The following is an 18575-nucleotide window of genomic DNA, read 5'->3' as shown; positions in this document are numbered from 1 at the left end:
TTTGGCAAGCAGAGTTTCAGAGAGAGAGGGAAGACAGAGAGATCTTCTATCTGTAGGTTCACTCCCCAAATGGCCACAACTGCTGGAGCTGGGCCAGGCCAAAGCCAGGAGCCTAGAACTCCATCTGGGTCTCTCACATGGGTGGCAGGCCCCCCGTCACTTGACCATCTTCTACTGCTTGCCCAGGCACATAAGCAGGGAGCTGAATCAGAAGTGGAGCAGCCAGGACTCAAACCGGCACCCTCGTGGATGGTGGCCTTATTGGTGGTGGTTTAATCCACTGTACCATGATGCTGGCCCCTAAAACATCATCTGAACTGCTGAGCCAAGTGCCCACTCCTGCTGCCTTATTCTCCATTCCCACCAGCAATGCACAAGAGTTCCAGTTGCGTCACATTCTTGCCCTCCGGGAGCTGATTTGATGAGGCAGTGTGACAAGGGCTCAGCTGGCTAGCCAAGAACCACGAGAAGGCACAGGTGCCCCACTTCCGCCTTGGAGGGGACCAGGGCAAGCTCCTTGGGGCGGTGGTCTCAAAGCCTCAGAGCTCCAGGGACAATGGTTGTCACAGCTCAGGTGTCAGGCCCAACAACTGTCTCCTGGGCTTCCCTCTAAAGTTTCTCCTCCACAAACAGCCTCCTCCAAGCCCAGGTGTATGTGGCTTCAGCTCTTCCCTGCACAGAGAGGCCCCCAGGCCCTAAGGAGTAGGATGGGTCCTTGGGCCCCAACCTGCAGGACTCCCAGAAAGGGCTCTTCCTCCTGGGGAGGCTGTCTCTCCTTGGTGGGAAGGCTCCTGGCCTCCCATACCCAGTCCTTTTCAGTATCGAAAGCTAATCCAGCATTGCCTACAGCAGGTTCTGTGAACCACAGGAACGGCGCTGGCTGACCTCACCGGCCTTCTGCTAAGTGGCAGGGGCTTTGCTAACTTGAAGCTGTTCCATACATTCATGGCCCCGAGGGAGGGCTGTGTGGAGAGAGGGAATCATACGCAGGAGGTGAGTTAGTGGATGGGATTGGTTCCTGTGGGGATAGGTGACTGAGAAAGGGCCCAGCTGGCTGGTCAGGGGTGTGAGGCTGACTGCGGGGTTAGGAGACAGCAGTGCTGTCTTCTGATAGACCTTGCACCAGCCATGCTCCCCTTCAGCTTGTGGTCAGGCCAAGACTTCCCCTTGCACTGCTCTCAGCAGCCTCGCCCCTGCAGGGTGGGGTCGTAGATATGAGCTCTGTGTGCCAGGGGCTGTTGGACACTTGTCCTCTGACAGATGGGCCCAGTGTTCTTCCCAGGTCTACCCAGGCCCTCTCTGGGGCTGCCCAAGGCCACCTGCCACATTGCAAAGCCCAGCTGCCCCAGTTGGCCTCCCCCAAAGGTCTAGGCTGGCCTCCTGCTTTCCCAGCCTGTGACTGCAGAGAAGGCTGTGGTTAGGTATCCATTGGCAGAGCTGTGACTTGGAAACAGGTCCCTTTCCTCCCCACTGACTCACCTGGATTTTCTACAAGTTTCTGTCTGCCATGGCTCTTTGCCGGCCTTCACCATAGCTTCAGGGCTCATATCTCTGGGCCCATACTCCCTAGTTCCTGTCTTTTCTGTCCCTAACGCTGTGTCTCCCAGTGTCTGCATCCTCCAGGGCACCCTGGCTTCTGCGAGCTCAGGGTGCCACTGCCCAGGAGAGAAATGTGGGCCGTCTACTAGGTCCAAGAAGGTAGTCCGTCTCCAGGACCCGGGTCAGGGTGAGTGGCCAGGCTCTTCACGCAGAGACCCTGAGAACCGAGGGGATGGGTCCAAAGAGGACAAGCAGAATGGTCCCTCTGCAGGGGAGGCCTACTGCTCAGCCACGGAGGGTATCCCTGGGAGAGGTGAAGTATGGGGGACAGCCTTAGAAAATGTCTGTTTTTGAGGCCATTGTGGCGCAGTGACACCAGCACCCCCATGTGACAACACTGGTCAAGTCCCAGCTGCTCTACTTCCAGTCCACCTCCCTGCTAACCTGCCTGGGAAAGCAGTGAAATAAGGCCCAAGTGCTTGGGCCCCTGCCACCCACGTGGAAGACTCAGATAAAGCTTCAGACTCATGGCATCAGCCTGGCCCAGCCTTAGCCATTATGGCCATTTGGAGAGGGAATCAGCAGATGGAAGATTCTCTCTCCTCTCTCTCTGTCTCTCTCTCCTCTTTCTCTCTCTGTCCTTCCTCTCTGACACTGCCTTTCAAATCAATCAATCAATCAATCAATCATTTTTTAAAAAAGAGAGAAGACTTACATTTTCTTAGTGCCTAGGGCACAAGCAAGCCAAGAGACTGGGAACAAATTATTTCCCTCTCCTCTGTGCTTCATCTTCTTCCTCAGGCCAGATGGGACCTCTGGGGTCCCCTGGTGCAGTCTCTGCTTCTGAGTGTTGGCCTCTAATGTCACGTGCTTAAAATACTGTGTAATTATTAAGAGCAAGGCTCTGGGACTGGACTGCGTGGATCACAATTTCCACCACTTGCTGGCCTGTGACCCCCAACGAGTTTCTGTGTTTTTTAAAGACTTATGTGTTTATTTGAAAAGCAGAGAGAAAGAGAGAGAGATCGATCTTGCATTCGCTAATTCACTCCCAAATGGCCGCATGGCTGGGTTCCGCTGCTGCCTTGCCAGGTGCGTTAGCAAGGAGCAGCTAGGACTCGATCCAGCACCCTGGTTTTGGATGCCAGCATTGCAGGCCACAGTTTAACCCACTGCACAACATCATCAGCCCCCCTACACAAGGTTCTAAACCTCTTTGTGCCTTAGTTTCCCTGTCTGAACATGGAGGTAAGGATACCAGATGCAGAGGCTGTTGAGAGACACGAAAGGGGGGATGCACGTAGAGCTGGGACTGTGTATGTGTCTGTGTGTACAGGACCTTGTACAGACGAGGTGTGCAGTGTGTGGCACATGTGAGTGCTCATGGTGGTTAATGTTAGCACAAGAGTGAAGGAGACTATTGCATTCCCTCTGCGTGGGAGAAGCCTGGATTAGATGCCAGCTGTCCTGGAGGCAGTGGAATGGCCAGGCTGACCTCTGGAGGACCCCTGGTGCCAGGAAGGAAGCTGGCTCAGCAACACCCACAGAGACCCAGCACTTCCTCCCACTCTTGGGCATCTCACCTGCAGGCACCGCCTCTGGTGAGCAGAGTGAGACTGGATGGAGTCGTGGTGTGGGAGGAGCCGGGAAGGAGGATGAGTGGAATGAGCCAGGTGCAGAAGGACAGAGGCAGCCTGGCCTCACTTACAGGTGGACTCCAGGATGTTGGAGCCCACAGAAGCATGGTGCTTACCAGGCTGGCGTGGGCAGCGTTGGGAGATGTTGGCCGGAGAGCACCAAGTGTCTGTCAGACAGGAAGAGTGAGGCTTGGGGGGACATGTTGCACAGCATGCTGACTGTAGTGAGTAATTTCAGAATTGCTAAGTAGATTTCGGATGTTCTCTCCATAAAGAATGAAGAGTACTAATGGTGGTAGATGTGTTAATTGCTTGGTGTAATCATTCCATGACGTGTAATAGCATGCTTTTATAACCATAAATGCATACAATTAAAGAAAGAAAAAGTCAAAATTCACAGGGCTCTGAGCCAGCTTTAGCTGCCTTGGGATTGACTCTCTGCTGCCCCCACCACGAGCCCCTCCCCTGAGGGGGGCTAGGATTGCCTGTCTGGCATCAGAGCCCCTGTGCCCTGTGACAGGGATAGCTGTGGGCTGGACTAGGGCTCTTGGCACAGGAGGCCGAGAGACCTGTGCTGCCTGGAGCCAGGTGGGGAGCAGGGCCTTCCCGGCTGCTGTGTGGATGAGCTGCAGAAGGAGCACCGGCCTGGCCTGTGAGACGAGTTTCCGTTAACCCAGCCTCCTCTCGGGGCCAGGCCCTGGGCTACAGGCAAGTGTCCTGGACAGGAGCCAAACCTGGGCAATTTGTCCCAGATCCGCTGGTGAGCGAGCTGGGTGCACGTTCATGGCCTCAGTTTCCCTGTTGGGCGAATAGTTATAATGACTGCTTCTTGTAAAGGGGAAGTGGATTTGCTGTGAAGCTAATGAGGCTCACACATCAGGACCCCGACTTACAGGGGCCCCTTCCAAGTCACTAAACCTACCCCCCTGCCCCAGTGTCCTGTTGTTTTGCAGCACAAAGAGCATAATTGCAAGTATCTGGCTGTGAAACAGAGGAGCTAATGCTGAGTACAAATGGAAAACATGATTTTTGCTTTAAATAAATATAACTTGGGTCCTACACATGCCCCAGACTCGACAGAGCTGTCACGCTCCCCCCCTCCCCCACAGAGTACTCAATACTTGGAATCAGGATGCTGATGGTTCAGTGATCACAGGGAACCCCTTTTATAGAGCCTTCCCCAGCCCTCTGCTAACATGATCTGACTAGGACAAAGACAACTGGAATTGTGTTTGTTTATTTTGAAAGGCAGAGAGACAGACATAGATCTCTCCTCCATTGGTTCACTCCCTAAAACCTGCAACAGCTGTGGCTGGGTCAGGCTGAAGTCAGGAGCCTGGCACTCAATCTGGGTCTCCCACATGGGTGGCAGAGACCCAAGTACTTGGGCCATGACCTGCTTACTCCCAGAAGGCTTGAATCTGAAGTGGAGCCAGGACTTGAACCCAGGCACTTTAGTAGGGGGTGTGGGTGTCCCCAGTGGCATCTTTTTTTTTTTTTTTTTTTTTTTTTTGACAGGCAGAGTGGACAGTGAGAGAGAGAGACAGAGAGAAAGGTCTTCCTTTCTTCCTTTTGCCGTTGGTTCACCCTCCAATGGCCGCCGCGGCCGGTGCGCTGCGGCCGGCGCACTGTGCTGATCCGAAAGCAGGAGCCGGGTGCTTTTCTTGGTCTCCCATGCGGGTGCAGGGCCCAAGTACTTGGGCCATCCTCCACTGCCTTCCCGGGCCACAGCAGAGAGCTGGACTGGAAGAGGGGCAATTGGGACAGAATCCGGCACCCCAACCTGGACTAGAACCCGGTGTGCCAGCGCCGCTGGGTGGAGGATTAGCCTATTGAGCCGCGGCGCCGGCCCCCAGTGGCATCTTAACTGCTGGGCCAAATGCCAACCCTTGGAAGGGCAATGGTCCACAACAGGTAATATTCTACCTCCTTCTCTGGGTTCTCATAAAATTAATTTTTTAAAGATTTATTTATTTATTTGAAAGAGTTACACAGGAGAGGAGGGGAGAGAGAGAGAGGGAGGGAAGGAGGGAGGGAGGGAGAGAGGTCTTCCATCCACTGATTCACTCCCCATTGGCCTCAGCGGTTGGAGCTGTGCCGATCCGAAGCCAGGAGCCAGGAGCTTCTTCCAGGTCTCCCACGTGGGTGCAGGGGCCCAAGGACTTGGGCCATCTTCTACTGCTTTCGCAGGCCATAGCAGAGAGCTGGATTGGAAGTGGAATAGCCGGGTCTTGAACCGGTGCCCACATGGGATGCTGGAGCTTCAGGCCAGGGCGTTAACCCGCTGCACCACAGCACTGGCCCCACATAAAATTAATTTTTTAAAGCAACTTTTTTGAAATGCAATTTGCATACAATAAACTGTATACTTCAGGTGGACAATTTGGTAAATTTTCACAGATGTATATAATGGTGAAGACATCAGCACCATCAATATAGTGAATGAAGCCATCACTGCCAAAAAGTTTTAACCTAATTTTATTCTTTTTTTTCTGATCTTTGTTTTTCTCAGAGAGAGCCTCCCTCCCAATTTTTAAGTACCCTAGGTTCACAAAATTCTGGATTTGCTCTTCTACAGAAAGGCTCAAATGGAACCAGAATAAGTAAATACTTTGAAAATTAGGTTGTAAAAGGTTATTCAAAGTATATACTTTGAAAATTAGAAGTAAAAGGTTATTTGCACTGATTTAACTCACACCTGTCTTAGAAAGCTAAAAGAGTTTTTGGAACCTCCGGTCAGCATCTTTTTTAAAAGATTTATTTGAAAGGCAGAGTGACAGAGAACACGCATGCATACGTTGGATCCTCCCTCCACTGGTTCATTCTCCGAATGGCGGGGGCTTGGCCAGGCTGAAGCCAGGAGCCAGCAACTCCATTTGGGTTTCCTGTGTGGGTGGTGGGGACCCAACCACCTGGGCCATCTTCCACTGCCTTCACATTAGCAAGAAGTTGGATCAGAAGTGGAACAGCCAGGACTTGAACCAGTGCTCTGATATGGGATGCCAGTGTCATTTGCTGTGTCACATTGCTCCCCTCTCCCACACTGGCATCTTGCCATTCATTTAACAGTTTTCCAGGGCCTATAATGTTCAGGCAGTTTCTATGGTGTTTGGTATAGATAAGTGAGTAAACAGAAGAAGTTCCTGTTCTCATGGAACTTTCCTTTTTTTATTTTTATTTTTTGAAGATTTTATTTATTTTATTTGAGAGTTAGAGTTACAGACAGTGAGAGCGAGACAGAGAGAAAGGTCTTCCTTCTGCTGGTTCACTCCCCAGATGGCTGCAATGGTCGGAGCTGTGCTGATCCAAAGCCAGGAGCCAGGAGCTTTTTCCTGGTCTCCCATGCAGGTGCAGGGGTCCAAGGACTTGGGCCGTCTTCCACCACTTTCCCAGGCCACAGCAGAGAGCTGGATTGGAAGTGGAGCAGCCGGGACTAGAACTGGCGCCCATATGGGATGCTGGTGCTGCAGGTGGAGGATTAACCTACTGCACCAAGGCGCTGGCCCTGGAACTTCTCTGATGGGGCCCAGGGAAGCCAACAGTGCTCAGGCAAGCATTTAGTAAAGAAATTGAGACACCTGTGCCCCATATTGGAGTGCTCGTCGGTAGCTCTACTCCCTAGTCCAGCTTCCTGTCTGTGCACACCCTGGGGGGACAGCAGTGACAGCTCAAGAAGTTGGGTCCCTGCCACCCATGTGGGAGACCTGGAGCCCAGCCCTAACTGTTGCGGGCATTAGAGGAGTGACCCAGCGGATGGAGGATCTAGCAGAGCTCTCTCTAGGATTTGTCTATCTCTGTCTGCCCGACTTCCTGTATGGTATGTGAAAGGTGTTGTGAAGAAAAGACAGGTAGTACGAAGTGCCGGGGTGGGGTGGGCAGTGATTTCAGTTCTCAGCGAGGTGGGCAGTGCAGGTCTCCCTGAGACTACGGCGCTGAACCTTGAGACCGTCAGGGACGCTGCTGCTCGTCTCCCAGAGCATTGAGCTCCGCTGGTGGAGAAACCAGATCCAGAAAGGCCCTGAGCGAGAGTGGGTCCAGCTGGTTCCAGGGGCAGCCAGGGGCCAGGAGGGTGGAGTGGAAGGGACCGGGGAGGTGGCTGAGCGTGGAGGGGTGAATGGATCCCACGGCAGCTTCCAGAAATCGCAGGGACTTGGACCCTTTGGTCTGCGGGAGACATAAGCCTTTGGAGGGCTTCTGAGTTCTGATAGGATCACTGCAGCTGCTGTGTTGAGAGTGGAGTGGGAGTAGGTGGGAGGGAGTGTCAGCCTCCAGGGCAGCGTGACCATGGTGGGTGAGGCTGCTGGATCCTGGATAGGTTCTGAAGGTGGAGCCATTGCAGACGCGTTCACCCATTCATTCAGTGCATCGGTGTCCAGGTCTCAATGGTCCATACTTGAATGTTGAGAAGCTGACCGGGACAGATCACTGACCACGCTGCTTCCTGTGTACAGGGCTTGGTCTCTGAGCTCCCCCGGACTAAAGCACTCCCTGCCTCCTTCCCTGCGGTCATCCCACCCACGACCCCAGACCTGCAACTCTTCCCTCTCAGCATGTGTTCCCTGACTCCGGAACTGCTCTCCACCCTTGCCCTTACACTAGTCTCTGAACTAGACTGTGTACCTGGGCCTAGAACTTGCTCAGTTTATAAGGAAACTGAGCCACAAAATGTTCTCACTGAGCCTAAGTTAAGATCTGTCTCCTAAGTCTGTGACAATTTAGTTAGAAAAATCTGGAGGAAAAACCCTGAAGGAACCAGATTTGGGAAGAAATGGCTGGGTGCAGGTGTTGCTGGGGCCCCATGGCTCATCACAGTGGGTGATACCTTCAGCCCTCTTGCATGTCATGGCTGCAGCCTGAGTGCCTCTGGTTAGACGTGGAGTGGAACTGTTGAACATTCGCTGGGCTGCTGAAGGAGCCTGTTCAGTGTCTTTCCCTGGGAAGCTTTGGGAAGAGACATCTTGCTGGGCTTGCGGTACTAAGTGTCGATCAGCTCACAGGCAGTGTCCCCCAAGTCTGCTCCTTCCCTCTGTCCTGCCTCCTCTGACAGAGTTGGGTTGCTGTTCCAGGCCAGCAGTCTTCTTGGCAAGCAGGACCTCTTCAGCACGGCCTCTTAATTCAACCTTGGCAGTGGAGAAAGGTCAGCTGGGGGGCCGGCTTGGCCTCGCCGAGCTCTCTGGTTACTGCCCAGGTGGCCAGCAGCCCACTCGTCTCACCTGCCCCCTGCATCAGCAGCTTCCTTCTGTAGACAGCAGTTCCAGGCCCAGCGGGACAGGGCAGGCTGGCTGCTGTACCCACTGGCTGCAGGGGTGGAGTCAGGGGTGATAAATTCTCATTCAAATCTTCTGGGCCTGCTTCTCCCCTGTCCATTGCTCTTCTGTAGGGCCTAAGTGAATGCCCATGCCACCTCTGCACCTGAACTGACGACTTAAACCTGTCTGTAGCATGCGCTGGACCCATCCTGCGGGCATACATTACCACTTAGATGCCAACGCAGGGAACTTCTTGTCGCGGTCAGGTTTGTGATAACAGAAAATAGGGACGGCTCCTTGCAGTTTTCCAGGGTCTTGCAGACACAGCATTGGCCTCTAGGAGCCTGGACCCCTGGGGAGTGCTCAATGCTACCCATCAGCTGGTGTGGGAGTGCTCAGTACTACCCCTCAGCTGGTGTAGGGAGTGCTCAGTACTACCCATCAGCTGGTGTGGGAGTGCTTAATACTGCCTGTCAACTGGTGTGGGAGTACTCAATACTACCCATCAGCTGGTGTGGGGAGTGCTCAGTACTACCCATCAGCTGGTATGAGGAGTGCTCAGTACTACCCATCAGCTGGTGTAGGGAGCGCTCAGTACTACCCATCAGCTGGTGTGGGGAACGCTCAGTACTACCCGGCAGCTGGTATGAGGAGTGCTCAGTGCTACCCATCAGCTGGTATGAGGAGTACTCAGTGCTACCCATCAGCTGGTGTGGGGAGCGCTCAGTACTACCCATCAGCTGGTGTGGGGAGTGCTCAGTACTACCCATCAGCTGGTGTGGGAGTGCTCAGTACTACCCATCAGCTGGTGTGGGGAACGCTCAGTACTACCCATCAGCTGGTGTGGGAGTGCTCAGTACTACCCATCAGCTGGTGTGGGGAACGCTCAGTACTACCCGTCAGTTGGTGTGGGGAGTGCTCAGTACTACCCGTCAGCTGGTATGAGGAGTGCTCAGTACTACCCATCAGCTGGTGTGGTAGTGCTCAGTACTACCTATCAGCTGGTGTGGGGAACGCTCAGTACTACACATCAGCTGGTATAGGGAGCACTCAGTACTACCCGTCAGCTGGCGTGGGGAGCACTCAGTACTCCCCGTCAGCTGGTTTGAGTCTGAGCCCAGGCTGCAGATGGGGACCAGCTGGGTTTCCTGCTACTAGCCCAGGCCTCCTCTCACACTCTGTCTCAGTACTTTGCTCCCATGCCCACCTCTCCCAGACAGGATAGGACATCTTGTAAGACCTCCCTAGTCTCTCCCCTCCCACTGAGAAGCTGTGGTGTCTTTGCAGGTCGGAATGAGCTGATTGCCCGCTACATCAAGCTTCGGACAGGGAAGACCCGCACCAGGAAGCAGGTGGGCCTGGGGAGATAGGCGTGGGACCCAGGGACAAGTGTCTCATTCCTAGCTCCCAAAGGGCCACACTGTCCCTGAGACCAAGGCCAAACATGGGCTCTCAGCTGGGACAGCTATGATGGGTGATCTCTGGTGGGTGTCCCTGCTGCCATCACCTAGGACGAAGCCCCTTGCTTCTCTGGGGAATCAGCTGCCCCCTTTCCCCAGCCTTCTCCAGGACAGCCCCACCGACGGACCCATTGGTTCGTTCATTGATTTTGTTCAGTCCATCCACAAATGTGGTTTGAGGGCTGAGCATCAGGGCAGCTGGGGTGGAAGCAGAGGTCTGGGAGGTCGGGATAGGAGCCCTCTCTCCCTGCCACAGGTCTCCAGCCACATCCAGGTGCTAGCTCGTCGTAAAGCCCGCGAGATCCAGGCCAAGCTCAAGGTAAGGCCCGCTGCAGTGGTGGGAGGGAGGGAGGGGCCGCTGAGCACAGGTGGGGCCGGCTTCCCTGATGTTGGTGCTGTTTGTGCAGCAGGAAGGGGCTGGCTGCTTGTGTGCTGAGCCAGTGTGCTGCTTGCTATTGAGGAAGGTTAAGTTCAGTCTGTGACCTTGCTGCTGCCTGCCACTTGACGTCTGGACTTTATGTGACCGCAGAGCTCCAGGCCCAATTTCCTGCTCCTGGCTCCTGCTCCAGGGGGTCTACACAGCTCAGATCAGCCACATCACCCTCCAGACCCCATTGTTGGAAGACCTCAGGAGCCCTGCTGGCCTCTAGGTGCCACTGAGCAGAGCCTGCGAGGGTGGCAGGGACAGGAGGCACAGTGTAGAGGGTGGGTTTTATGTATTGGGGCAGGGAGCTGGTGGAATTCTGTCCTGGGATTGGCAGTTCCTTCTCCCCGGGTCGTGGGGTCTCTCTGTGCACAGGATCCCTGGCAGTACAGCCCTGCTCCCACCAACAGTCAGGCCTTGAGGACCTGGAGCCAGGAGCCCTTGTTATGAATACTAGGAGAGGGTGAGCTCTCCGCCCATCTTGGGCTGTTAACAAGAGAGCCCGCACAGCCCCTAGCCTTAGACCTGACCAGACCAGTAGCTGGCAGGCTTTTTTTTTTTTTTTTTTTTTTAAGATTTATTCATTTATTTGAAAGGCAGAGTTACAGGGTTCGGGGGGGGGTCTTCCATCTGCTGATTCACTCCCTAGATGGCTACAACCACTGGAGCTGTGCTGATCTGAAGCCAGGAGCCGGGAGCTTCCTCCGGGTTTCCTACGTGAGTTCAGGAGCCCAAGGACTTAGACCATTTCCTGTTGCTTTCCCAGGCCATAGCAGAGAGCGGGATTGGAAGTGGAGCAGCCAGGCTAGAACTGGTGCCCATATGGGAAGCCAGCACTGCAGGTGGCGGCTTCACCCGTTATGCCACTGCACCAGCCCCCAGACTTTCTTTTTAAAGCAATGGAGGCTCCTTTGGCTTTCTTTCCCAAATAGAATCCACAGTTTGCTCTGGGGGCAGCAGTTTAGTCAAAGCTGGCTTGGCAAGAAGCAGACCTAAGACTCCCTCCTTTCATGGGGCCTCTTGTACCCCATGACATTCGCACCCTAAGATACTCCAGTAATCTGTGATCCTGACACTCAGCATGAGTGGGTGGGAACAGACCTTCAAGCCTCCTGGGAAGCCACACCCAGTGCCTGCTCAGTTCCGTTCAGCCCAGCTGTCCCCTTCCCCGCCACAGCTGTGGCCCACACCTCGCTCCTTTGTCCCTGGACAGCTGGCTGGGTCGCAGCTGTTGCTCCCTCCCTATCAAGCTGCCACATGGACCCCTGGAGCGCAGCTTGCTCCTCATGTCCCCTCTCTGGTCTGCTTCTGTCTCCCTGGGACCCCAGCAGGTGACAGAACAGACTTCCCAGTGTTGTGGCCAAAGGAACATTTAATTCCCTTGGTGGCCTGGCTGTACTGCCTGGATTCTCTCCAGGGAGTTGCACCTGTTCTTGTCCACAGGTTCTTCCCTGGGGCCCCAGGACAGTCCCAGTGGATTGTTCAGCAGGCACCAGGGAGCCTTAAAATAATACAAACTGTCGTGAATATGTGTGCTTTCCTGGAGAGATTGATTGGTCTGAGGACTGTGTCCAACTCGCAAGGGCTCTGGGACCCAGAATAACTAAGCTGGGGCCTGTTCAGCAAGGTCAGGTGGAAATCCTCGCCTGCCACGGCCAGGATCCAGCCCTGGCCCTGCCCTGGTGACTGACCCTGGGCGCTCCTTGAGCGCCGTTCGGTTTCCTCATCTGTAAAGTGGCAGGGTTTGGTAAGGTCCCGTCCGTGGCCCCCTCCCCCACAGCGGCCCAGCTCCAGAATTTGGCGACTCCCTGGCTCCGCTGCCCCTGATGTCACTGCCACTTCCTCCTGACTCCGGCCCCACCCGCCAAGGCCGTGGCTTCCTGAGCCACAGTCGTTTGTTTAGATTGGGAGTCCGGGAAGGGCCGAGGGCTGCTGGCACCGAGCGGATGGAGCTCTCCGGCCTCGTGAAGAGGTTGTTGGTCACAGAGGCCGGCAGGCTGTCCTTGCGCTGGGGAGGAGCGCACCTCCTTGCTAGCTCCCTCTGCCTGTCAGAGCCAGGCCCAGGGGGTGGTGGGAGAGTGGGGAGGGGCCGGGGACATGCCTCATCTACTTCCCTGCTTTGTCTAAACAGGGCTGACCCTGTTGTGTGAGCAGGAGCTGTCAGATCCCCTCACCTCTCCCCCCTCTCTTGGTGTGTGAGGCTCCTCTGGCCAGTCTGGACGTCTCCGTCTGTTGCCTGTCACTATGACAAAATACCAGAGACTGGGTGAATTATAAAGAAGGGTTTATTAGCCTGGCGGTTCTGGGGGCTGGGAAGCCTGGGAGAACGGCGCTGGCTTCTGGTAGCATCTTCTTGCTGCGTAACATAGTGGAGGGCACCACGTGGTGAGACAGAGCAGGCTTGCTTGTGCCGTCATGGGGTCCCAACATGAGCTCTTCGTCTGTGGGGTCCCATCGTGACCTCCTTGTCTGACCCTAACCACCCCCGCACAGGCCCCCTCCAAGTACCGTCAACACAGGGCTGGGGTTAAGTTTCCAACCCCATACCTGGACAGGCTGGCAGGGCCATCACTGTTAGCCCTCATCACTGAGTCACCCCTATTTTTTTTTTAAGCTTTTATTTAATGAATACAATTTTCATAGGTACAACTTTGGGAATATAGTGATTCTCCCCCCTCCTCCATACCCACTGTCCTCTCACTCCCATCCCATTCTTCTTTAGATTCATTTTTAATTAACTTTATATACAGAAGACCAACTCTATACTAAGTAAAGATTTCAACAGTGTGTGCATGCGCACACACACACACACACAAATACAATGTTAAAAAGTACTGTTTGAGGGGCCGGTGCCACGGCTCACTAGGCTAATCCTCTGCCTTGTGGCGCCGGCACACTGGGTTCTAGTCCCGGTCGGGGCGCCGGATTCTGTCCCGGTTGCCCCTCTTCCAGGCCAGCTCTCTGCTGTGGCCAGGGAGTGCAGTGGAGGATGACCCAACTACTTGGGCCCTGTACCCCATGGGAGACCAGAAGTACCTGGCTCCTGCCATCGGATCAGTGCAGTGCGCCGGCCGCAGCGTGCCAACTGCGGCAGCCATTGGAGGGTGAACCAACGGCAAAGGAAGACCTTTCTCTCTGTCTCTCTCTCTCTCACTGTCCACTCTGCCTGTCAAAAAAAAAAAAAAAAAAAAAAAAAGTACTGTTTGAGAGCAAGTTTTGCAGTTAATTCTCATAGTACAACTTATTAAAGACAGAGGTCCTACATGGGGAGTAAGTGCACAGTGACTTCTGTTGTTGATTTAACAATTAACACTCTTATTTATGACCTCAGTGATCACCCAAGGCTCTTGCCATGAGCTGCCAAGGCTATGGAAGCCTTTTGTGAACACAAACTCTGTCAATATTTGAGAAGGCATTAAGCAAAGTGGAAGTTCTCTCCTCCCTTCAGAGAAAAGTGCATCCTTCTTTGATGGCCCCTTCTTTACACTGGGTCTCATTCACAGAGATCCTTCATGTAGGACATTTTTTTGCCACAGTGTCTTGGCTTTCCATGCCTACATTGCACTGAGTCATCTTAAAATTGGTGCTCCATCCCTACGGGAGTCACAGTGCTCATGAAACCCTTCCATAGGCTGTCTCGTGCCACACGAGCCACCCAAGAGGCCGGGTGGGAGTGCCTGTTGCACTCTGCTCCACAGGCACACATCGATCCCTGGCTGGGCACCTGGACTCCTGAGTGTGTGGACCAAGGGAAGTTGTCCTTTGCACCTGCTCCAGCACTCCTGCCATGGCCAGTGCCTCCCAATTTCTGTATCACTCAAGGCAAATCAGTGTCTACCCAGTTGTTACTCATTTCTTTAAATCAGTTCCCTGTAACATTTTTCTCCCTCTTTTTAAAAAATACTGCTCATTACTTCATTTGAGAGGCATAGAGACAGAGCTTCCATATGCTGGGTCACTCCCCTAATGCACAGGAGCTGGAAGCTCAGTGCAGGTCTCCCATGTGAGTGGCAGGGACTCGAGTACTTGAGCCATCACCTGCTGCCTCCCACACTGCACATTAGCAGGAAGCTGGAGTTAGGAGTAGAGCCAGGACTTGGACATGGGCACTCTGATATATTCTGTGGGTGTCCCAAGTCACGTTTTAACTATTGCATAAAATACCGACTCCTCGGCCGGCGCCTCAGCTCACTAGGCTAATCCTCCGCCTTGCCGTGCCGGCACACCGGGTTCTAGTCCCGGTCAGGGCGCCGGATTCTGTCCCGGTTGCCCCTCTTCCAGGCCAGCTCTCTGCTGTGGCCCAGGAGTGCAGTGGAGGATGGCCCAAGTGCTTGGGCCCTGTACCCCATGGGAGACCAGGATAAGTACCTGGCTCCTGCCATCGGATCAGCGCAGTGTGCCGGCCATAGCGCGCCAGCCGCGGCAGCCATTGGAGGGTGAACCAACGGCAAAGGAAGACCTTTCTCTCTGTCTCTCTCTCTCACTGTCCACTCTGCCTGTAAAAAAAAAAAAAAAAAAAGAAAAAAAAGAAAATACCCACCCCTCTCCCTCTGTTTTATTATTTGAGAGTCAGGGACATATAGAGAAAGAGAACATATGCACTCATCTACTGATTTATTCCCCAAATAAACCTCATCTGAGCCAGGGCCAAAGCCAGGAGCCAGGAACTCCATGTGTGTCTCCCACATGGGTGACAGAGACCCATCTACTTGACCCATCACCACTGCCTTCCAGGTCTGCACCAGCAGGGACAGGCATTGGGAACAGAGGCAGGTATCAAACCCAGGCACTCTCATATGGGATGTGACATTTTAACCACTGGGCCATATGCTTACCTCTGTTGTTAAGTATTAAATGATGATTCATTCTTTTCCCCATTAAAAAACTCATCATAGAGGATTTCTAATCAGAGCTTCTAAGTTGACATAATCAAACCATTTAGTCCCCATAAAGCTGTACATACGTACTTGCTGTTCCAGTCTGTGTGGTTTTATTTTGGATAGAGCTGTAATTCCCATTAGGCTTTTTGAAATGGAGAATGTTGTCTCCTGAGTTGTGAAGACTTTTGGGGCTGGCCAGCACAAGGTGGGAACCCCTGGCTCACTCCAGGAAACAAAAAGCCTGTTGTTACCCAGTGCAAATGACCTTCCCAGGGACTTGTTAGTTCAGGGCTGGGCACCCAAGGAGGGCAGACAGTAGATGTTTCCATTCTGACGCTTGCAAGGTAACCAAGTCGCATGCTGCCCACATTGCAGGGGACACCTGTAGGTCAGGATTGAGGCTGGTATGACTGCAGGAGACAGTCGTTTCCCTCCAGGCCACCCGTGTGGTCAGGGGTGGTTCCTCTTGTACCCTCGATACATCCGGCAGCTCTCCCTGCACCATCTGTCATGGGCCGGGTGCTGAGCTCGGCACCTGTGGCACAGGGGTGAGCAGGCAAAGACCCCTGTTCCTGGGGGGTCCCAGTGGTCTACATGAAAGATTCGGTCTCATCTTCAGAGTTACTTTAAGGTCTGGTGAAGTAGGCAGGGCAAGTACTGGACCTCTTTGACAGATGAGGAAACGGATCAGGGATACCAAGTGACTTGCTCAGTGTCAAAGCAACTGAATGGCACTTCCCAGACTTGAGCCCTGGACCCCTAAGGCTGGGCCCTGCCCCACCTCGGCCTGATGAGCGACCCCTGCTGAGGTCCTCCCTTCCAATGTCTTCCCAGGATCAGGCAGCTAAGGACAAGGCCCTGCAGAGCATGGCTGCCATGTCGTCCGCCCAGATCATCTCGGCCACGGCCTTCCACAGTAAAGTGGCCCTCGCCCGGGGCCCGGGCTACCCAGCAGTCTCAGGGGTAAGTGGGGCTGCTCAGAGCCAGGGGCCACACCAGACCGGTTCTTCTCCCTCTTCCCTCTTTGCAGAGCCGGAAGTGTCGGCCGCCTCATTTCTCTTGATTGAATCCTCTTGGGCCAGGAGAGCCTGGGAAGGAGGGCACGAGGACCCAGAGGCCATCCTGAGTCACCAATCTTGGAACCGTCTTCTTAGGGTCTTAGCAGTGACGTAGCAGGGCTAAGAAGCCACCTCCATTAGCTGACCAACCAACCAGTAGCTCTGTTTTTACAGATGACAAAGTCGAAGTCCAGGGGCTGGAGTCAAGAGTCGGCATAGTGCCAGTGCATCCCTGAGTAGCACACTGCCACATGGCTGTGTCCCCACCCCACCCCCACTCAGGGACTCACCCTGCTCTCCTTCGAGGTGGAGAGTTGATGTCTAGGGACAGGCTTGCTGAGATTTTAAATTTCTCAGTCTAAGGACTGGCCTCTTTGCCATAACCATGTTAACTGAACTTTCTTTTTTTTTTTAAGTAGCATTATTTTTCTTTTTCTGAAAAAAGCATTTTTTAAAAAAATTTCATCTTATTTGAAAGGCACAGAGACAGGAGGAGAGAGACAAGCCAGAGAGGTTTTCCATCTGCTGGTTCATTCCCCAGATGCTCACAACAGCCAGGGCTGAACCAGGCTGAAGCCAGGAGCCTTGAAACTCAATCCAGATCTCCCGCATGGTGGCAGGGATCTAAGTACTTGAGCCGTTGCCTGCTGCCTTCCAGTGTGTGCATTAGCAGGAAGCGGGAGGGAAGTAGAGAGCTGGGGCCCAGGCACTTTGATATGGGAAGCAGGCACCCGATGCCATGCTTTGAGTAGCCCAGAATCGTGCCTCCTTCCCAGGGCTATATCCTCACAGGGCTGCCTTGGCCACAGGGGCTAAGTGGGTCTTCAAATGAGCCGTGCCAGCGGCACTGGTCCAGGTCTGTGGGGAACAGATCCTGTGCTCCTTGGGCCTCTGTTCCCACACTGCTGCAAGTGCACCGCAGAGAGCACCAGTCCACCAGCACTTTAAATAGATGAGTGCACGGTGGTTCTGCGGATGAGTGAGTTTGGGAGCCTTGATACTGAGAGTTGACACAGCCTTGAGTGCTGCTGTGTGCTGTAAACCTAGTGACACAGCATGCACCTGTCCCTGGGTCCCCAACCCTGCTGTTCTTCCCAGGGAGCCTTCCAGAGCCTGGAGTCCCCCAAAACATGTTTGGGGTGTCTGCTTGAGCCTGTTAGCATTAACCAGCTAGACCAAGAGCATCTACTTCCCTCCCTAACCCCCTGCTGGTTCAGATACACAGCCTCGCTCCCAGCCCAGGTCCCTGCTCTGTGTCTCTGCCGTGGCTCCCGTGTGCGTACAGGCCTGTGCTGACTCTGCGCTTTTTATCCTCCAGTTTTGGCAGGGAGCTTTGCCAGGCCAAGCCGGAACGTCCCATGAGTGAGTATTGCCTGCTGTCTGCTAGCAGTTGCTCCCTGAACTGAACTTGAACCCAGAAACTTGTGAACTGGAGCTTGGGCCCCCTGGGTGGGGTGGGGCCACCATCTGGGGTCAGCCTTTCCAGAGAGCAAAGAGCCCAGACACCGGCCCTCCTGCTTTCGGGCACCATGTGGCTGAGCTGCGAAGCCCACACCCCAGGGTGGCGTTTGCTAAAACCTCAGGCTGTCCAGGGTGCAGGCAGGGAAGGAGGTCAGGAATCAGGCCTGTGGCTGGCCCCGGAGGGAGGGAAGGCAGGAGGGGTGGCTTTCCCAACAGATGCACTGCTTCTGTGGATCAGGACATTGACCGGGAGGGCGTGGGAGGCCAAAGCCCAGCAAGGCCACTGACGACCGGACCACCAGGGCCTGCCCGAGACTCTGGGTGGAGGGCTGGCCAAGACTGACACTTCCTCCTCTTTCTTGCAGTGTGAAACCTTTCTCTCAACAGCCCTACTCTGTCCAGCCTCCGCTGCCTCTGCCAGGTGGGTTGGCAATGCGTGAATTGCACCGCTGTGGCTCCTGTCCCTGGGTTCCAGACTGGACACCTGCGTGTCCCTCTTAGATGTCGCCTTGTCGTGTGCTCAGGCCAGATCTCTCAGTCTCTAGGACACCCCATTCTTTGCCCCTAGCATGCACACTTCCCCAGAGTGCTGTCTTCCCTGGTGGTGCTCAGGGGTGGGCTGTGCCTGTGTCCTGGGGCAGTGGTCCCCCTTGACTGCTGACCTATAGTCTGCCTATGTACCTCAGCTCCTGGGGTGGCCTCCCTCATAGCGATACTGTCACTCTCCTGAAATGGGTGGCCCCAGAGTGCCCAGCTTCCTGACCTGGGGCCCCTTCCTAACTGAGGAAACCCTTGGCAGGGAGGAGTGGGAGGAGGGGGCTGGAGCATGACTGAGGCCAATGAGCTGAGTGAGCTCTGCAGAGTGGA

General features: G+C 54.4%; 1 protein-coding gene across 3 annotated transcripts in view; it reads left to right on the top strand.

Annotated features, from left to right (window-relative positions):
• TEAD4 (TEA domain transcription factor 4) overlaps positions 1-18575 on the top strand; it is an 88749-nt gene that overhangs the window by 31897 nt on the left and 38277 nt on the right. For all 3 annotated transcript variants that reach the window (XM_070049368.1, XM_051850233.2, XM_051850232.2), the window contains exons 3-7: positions 9713-9777; positions 10142-10204; positions 16024-16152; positions 17566-17609; positions 18074-18129. In XM_070049368.1, the coding sequence (XP_069905469.1) occupies positions 9713-9777; positions 10142-10204; positions 16024-16152; positions 17566-17609; positions 18074-18129 (357 nt within the window). The remainder of the gene's footprint in view (positions 1-9712; positions 9778-10141; positions 10205-16023; positions 16153-17565; positions 17610-18073; positions 18130-18575) is intronic.

Source organism: Oryctolagus cuniculus, chromosome 9 (genome assembly GCF_964237555.1).
Source record: "Oryctolagus cuniculus chromosome 9, mOryCun1.1, whole genome shotgun sequence".
Classification (NCBI taxonomy): Eukaryota; Metazoa; Chordata; class Mammalia; order Lagomorpha; family Leporidae; genus Oryctolagus; species Oryctolagus cuniculus.
The sequence above is the reverse complement of the archived record's forward strand: the minus strand, read 5'-3'. Positions and strand labels throughout refer to the sequence as shown.